The sequence below is a fragment of the Chrysochloris asiatica genome, unplaced genomic scaffold (assembly GCF_000296735.1).
Source record: "Chrysochloris asiatica unplaced genomic scaffold, ChrAsi1.0 scaffold00012, whole genome shotgun sequence".
In the NCBI taxonomy this organism is placed as follows: Eukaryota; Metazoa; Chordata; class Mammalia; order Afrosoricida; family Chrysochloridae; genus Chrysochloris; species Chrysochloris asiatica.
Window position 1 is genome coordinate 35151695 of NW_006408530.1, and position 5119 is coordinate 35156813.

At 37.2% G+C, this 5119-nt stretch overlaps 1 protein-coding gene across 1 annotated transcript in view; it reads left to right on the forward strand.

The window, feature by feature from the left end:
* The window catches only part of NCKAP5 (NCK-associated protein 5), an 851304-nt gene that overhangs the window by 453244 nt on the left and 392941 nt on the right, over positions 1–5119 (forward strand). The window contains exon 4 of the mRNA XM_006834602.1: positions 4626–4713. Within this exon, the coding sequence (XP_006834665.1) occupies positions 4626–4713 (88 nt within the window). The remainder of the gene's footprint in view (positions 1–4625; positions 4714–5119) is intronic.

The window sequence follows — 5119 nt, forward strand, 5'->3', positions numbered from 1 at the left end:
ATATCCTTAACTGCCACCAGAAGGAATACTAGAATTTATTGTTCAAATGATAAGTGTATCATAAAATGGAATCTGTTTCTAATAAAATAAGTAATTTCCTGTCTTAACTCCTGTTACCGGAAGCATACTGTTTGTAGACGTATTATGTTCCTTTTCTCTGATTGTCCTGAGATTTAAAAAGTTTTCTTTGTGTGTGTTTTAAATAGTTCACCTGATACAGTTCTAACTTATTTTATACTGGTGGTGGTGGTAGTGTGTGCCATGGAGTCGGTTATGACTTCTAAAGACCCTGTATAGGTTTTCCGAGGCTGTAAATCTTTATAGGTTCAGAAAGGCTCATCTTTCTCCTGCGGAACAGCTTGTGGTATTGAGCTGCCGACCTTGAGGTTAGCAGCCCATAATTGTTGTGTGATGCTATAAGATAAGCACTGGACTGCAAGGTCAGTTTGAACTGCAAGCTTGGCAGTTCAAACCCACTAGTGGTTCCTTGGAAATCCTTAAGGGTTGCATGAGTTACAGCTGACTGTTGACATTTAACAACAACAACAACAACTATACTTGTGGATTGTTTATTTTTAGTTATGACAGCTATTTGACCAGTATTTAGGGGAATAACTATTTTATCTTGAGGGGTTGTGGCCAAACAAATTAGACGACATTGATTATAATCCGTGTGTAAAGATAAATTACACCAATCAGTCACTTATCAAAGAACAGAGAACAATCAACAACAACAAAAATAACAGCCCTACCCATGCCTACACTACAAGGAGGAATTGGCTTATGTTTAGTCACATTTGAGAAACAGACGGTAGAGCTGTTCTTTGTTCAGATTGGTAATGCAAGCCTTCATACATCAGCTAGCAAAATAATAAAATGGAAGAAAATGGCATTGGGTATCACCCGCCACCGGATGAAGTTTCACTGTCTTTGAATTTTGGTAAAATAAATAGTGAAGTTTGCTAAATGAAAATGTTTTTAAAAGATGTCATCTGGGATTAAATAATGGTATATTCTTGTCAGGTTCAAGACATTTTTGCTGTGACCAGATTCATTTAGGTTATGCAAAGATAAGACAGCTTAATTTTTTACCAAGGGTTGGGATGGTCCCATAATTCTGTTCCAAGCTGCAGGTTGAAAATGTAATTGGTTTTAATTAGTCATCAAGTAGTGCCAGAAAATTGTTCACAGGATTTCAGAGAGTGCTGGGCCTGCTTGAGACTCCAATGGAATAACTTCCTGTCCACCCCCTCTTTTTCCTTTTTTTCAAAGTATAAAGCAAAGAAGGATGGGGGAAGATGAAAAGATGTTTTTCTTTTTGATCCAGCATCGTGCACATAGAACCTTTAGGATTTCTCTAATTGCACAGAAGAGATCATTCAGCAAGATACGTGCTGAGACAGAATTGTGTTTTAACTTAGTGAAAGAAAAGAAAAAGACAAGATTTTACTTTAACAGAGTTCTAACTACTGGGCGATGTCTCAGCCAGATGTTTATTAGTGAGTAAAATAATAAGGGCTGAAGTAAGAAAGACCTTTGGCTTCTGTTGTAAGGTGGGGAGAAAGTAGACTAATACTTCAGAAACAAACGTTAGCTGTTCACCATTATCAGTACTTTTCCTGTTTATAATGGATTCTGAGGAACATCATGGAAATTCTAGTACCACTCAAGAAATTATCTCTCTTTATATAAAATACAATAGAGAACTCGAAAGTGGCTCTGATCACTTCTTATTTCTGAATTTGTAATTTCTCATCTATTTTCTGACATAGGCGTAGTTTGTCTCCATCAGTATATATGTTTTTCCCAGGCCAGAAACCTTACATCGCTTTCAGTAGATACCCACCAAGCTAACCCTTGTTATTGTATGCCATTGATTTGATACCAACTCATAGTGACCCTGTGTAGTGTTTCCTAGAATGGCTCATAGGTTCGAACGGCCAACCTTGAAGTTACTAGCTTAGTGCTTATCCTAGAGCGCCATAGTAGGGCTCAAGCTAACTCCTAGTTAGTCAGACATTAGAACACTTATTTAAAATAAATCTCCCTGAATGTAAGTAAGGTCTAGCTGAGAGAGGCTGTTATTTTTACAGTCTGTAAAAAGGTTAATCCTAACTTATCATCCAACTAACCATGATCCCTTAAGTAAGACACTTAACCTCTCTATCCCTTGACTTTCTCACTTACCAAATAGACAGAATGGTATTTGTTATATGACATTATAATGACTAATAGATAAGAGATTACCGTGTCAAGTTAAACTCTTAAAAGTATTTAAGTTTGAGATCTTGCCATGAATAACACAAGCTTTGCGAAATGTGTAGGGGGCACCCTCTGCTCTCCAGGATGTCAGTCTGAAGAGGAGGTGGCTTGTTTGACACTCATACTACCTGAAGTCAGCATAGGTCCTGGTGCCATCCTCTATGAAGGCAGACTTAGACAGCTTCAGTTCACCTGCAATTTCTTTACTCTGTCACTAAGTCACGATCCCACATTAGAGAAGGACTACCCTGGCCACTGAAATGGTCTTGCCACTTAAAGGCGATCCACAGGACTTCTGGGGTCCTTAAGTAACAAAACTAGCAGCCCTTATCAGAGGAAAAAGCTGAATCAGTCTCCATTCTTTCACAATTTTCTTAGATTTGTATTATACTGAGTCATTAAACTACAGGATTCAGAATGGAAATGGAAGAGGCAACGAACTTGGGTTCTGGATGAGAGAGCCTTGTGTTCTATGCATTTCATTTAGGGCATCTGCTCCCCAGAGTCTGGCCAATGAATCCTAAGGGGTGGACCCAAAGACAAGGTCATTCCAACACCATCAGAGTATACATGGTGAATATCTGACCCAGAATAAGTTCATAATACTTTTTCAAATAAATTAACAGACGATTCATGTACCAGTGTCCAGTGAACACTTACATTATCCATAACTGTGGTAGATACGTAAGTAGTATATGACATGGTCTGATTGAAAATGTCGTTTAATTAAGAAGACATGACATACATATATAACATATTTGCACAGGAAGGTGAGAGATGTTTAAGTAGCTGGATGATGTAAAGTATAATGACGGTAAGTATTCAAAGACGTAGGGGACCAGTCAGGTGTCTTAGGATGTGGGAAGGTGAAACCTGAGGTAGACTTTGAAAGATACTTGAAGAATGGGAAGATGAAAGGGAGTTGATATTCCAAGAAGTCGTAACAGTATGAGCAAATATCTAGATATGGAAATGAGTGCTTGTATTGCTCTTTACTTTTGGGATGGGAAACCACTGGGTGTTTGTATTAAAAGTAAAGCAAGATTATATAAGATACATGTTGTAACATACTCATAAATGTATACAATGTACAAAGATGTTGATTGTTTGAAATAGCAAAAAAATTGAAATGATTTAAATTTCCCTTCAGTAGAGAAAGGTTTAAATATCTAACTGTGGGTTTACACCATGGAATGCTGGGCAGCAGTTGAAAGAATGAAGGAAATCTTTATGTACTGACATGAAAAGACCATGCTAGAAAGACATGGAAGTTTATGAGTACAGAGAATGTGTTCATGTAATTTTTGTCAACTTTCAAAAGTAATTTAAAAAAATCAAAAGTGATGTTTTGGAATGATTAATATAATGAAATTATGTCGAAGTATAAGGGTAATTAAAAAGTATTGCTATAAAATCATGGCAACATTGATTAAATAAAAATACCAAAATATGAAGTTATTGTTTTTTACATCTCGTTCATCTAGGTGTGTACACTTCTGAGAAGAGCATTCCCATCTCTCTAACCCTTCCCTGATGAATTCTGTGCTCTTCTAATTTCACCAAGTCAAACAGCAGTTTGAGTTTCCTCAAGGGATTCAAAACTGTGCTCCCTTTAAATGTTGTTTGAGTTTAGGGAACAAAAAGTTTAGGGGCAAAATCAAGGTTGTAGGGTGGATGACGTAAGATTTCCTAATAAAATTCTCATAAAACAGCCCTTGCTACACTAGAATAATGAACAGGTACATTGTTGTGATGAAAAAAAAAATGCTTGGTGCAACTTTTCTGGCTGTTTTCTTACCAGTACAGTTCCCATTTTCTTTAAACTTCCTCATAATAAGCCAGTGTGATTGTCTTGTGTTCTTTAAGAAAATCTAGCAAGTTTACCCCTTTGAGATTAGAAAATAAAATAAAAATATATATGACCAAAATATTCTGAGCTGACCTGTCTGTCATGTGTGTTACTGAGAGAACTTGTCTGTAGCCAACCTCTCATTACAGAGAAGTTAAATACATTTTGGAGTAAATCTGTGTATGTCTGAACTGGAACCCTAGTAACAATACTTTTCAACTTACCCTCATCAAAAGGAGTAATTGTAAATGAAGGAGGCTATTGAGAGCTGTTTGCATGAGTACAGATAGATCTAGGACACCATGAATAGGGAATCAAATAGTAAAGTAAGAGAGAGCCCAAAAACATGCCAAAGAGTGATCTGAAAGGACTTTAAGGTATATTCTTAATATGGGGAATGAAGGAGAGACAAGGGACCGTAGGGTTAAAGCTTTGGAAATAAACACTAAAGAATTATTTCAGACTCATGTTACTAGGTCTTTAAAGAAATTCTTCATTTCTTCCCGCCCTTTAGGATGGAAGAAACAGTACGAATTCTATTGCAGAGTCAAGGACCTCCAGAGCAGAAAAAAGAAGACACTGTTAATATAATGGTCTATCAGGTACAAAGTCTTCCTTACTCTCAGCTCGGCTTGTGTTTCTTTTGTTTTCTATGTCTATTTCCCCTTACTCAGTTTTGTAAAGAAGGGGCAAGTATAGTTCAAACCAGGATTTCAAACGGGTTTTCCCTGGTTCATGCATGGCTGAAGAAGCAAATTTGCAAAGTGTGGGTGTACTGGAAGGATCACTGGAATAGGAAAAATTATGGTCTATGCCCTGCTAGAAACATAATCTCCTTCTTAGAAATCATAGGCAGCATCTACATTGCATAGAAACCAAATCTCTTGGCTAATAGATACAGAAACAGAGGTGTCCCACGAAAGATGGAGGCAACTGAGCTTCTCTGAATATGTAGCTGTCCCTAGATCTAGCAATAACTCCCTCATCAGTCTCCTGAAAAGTCTCACT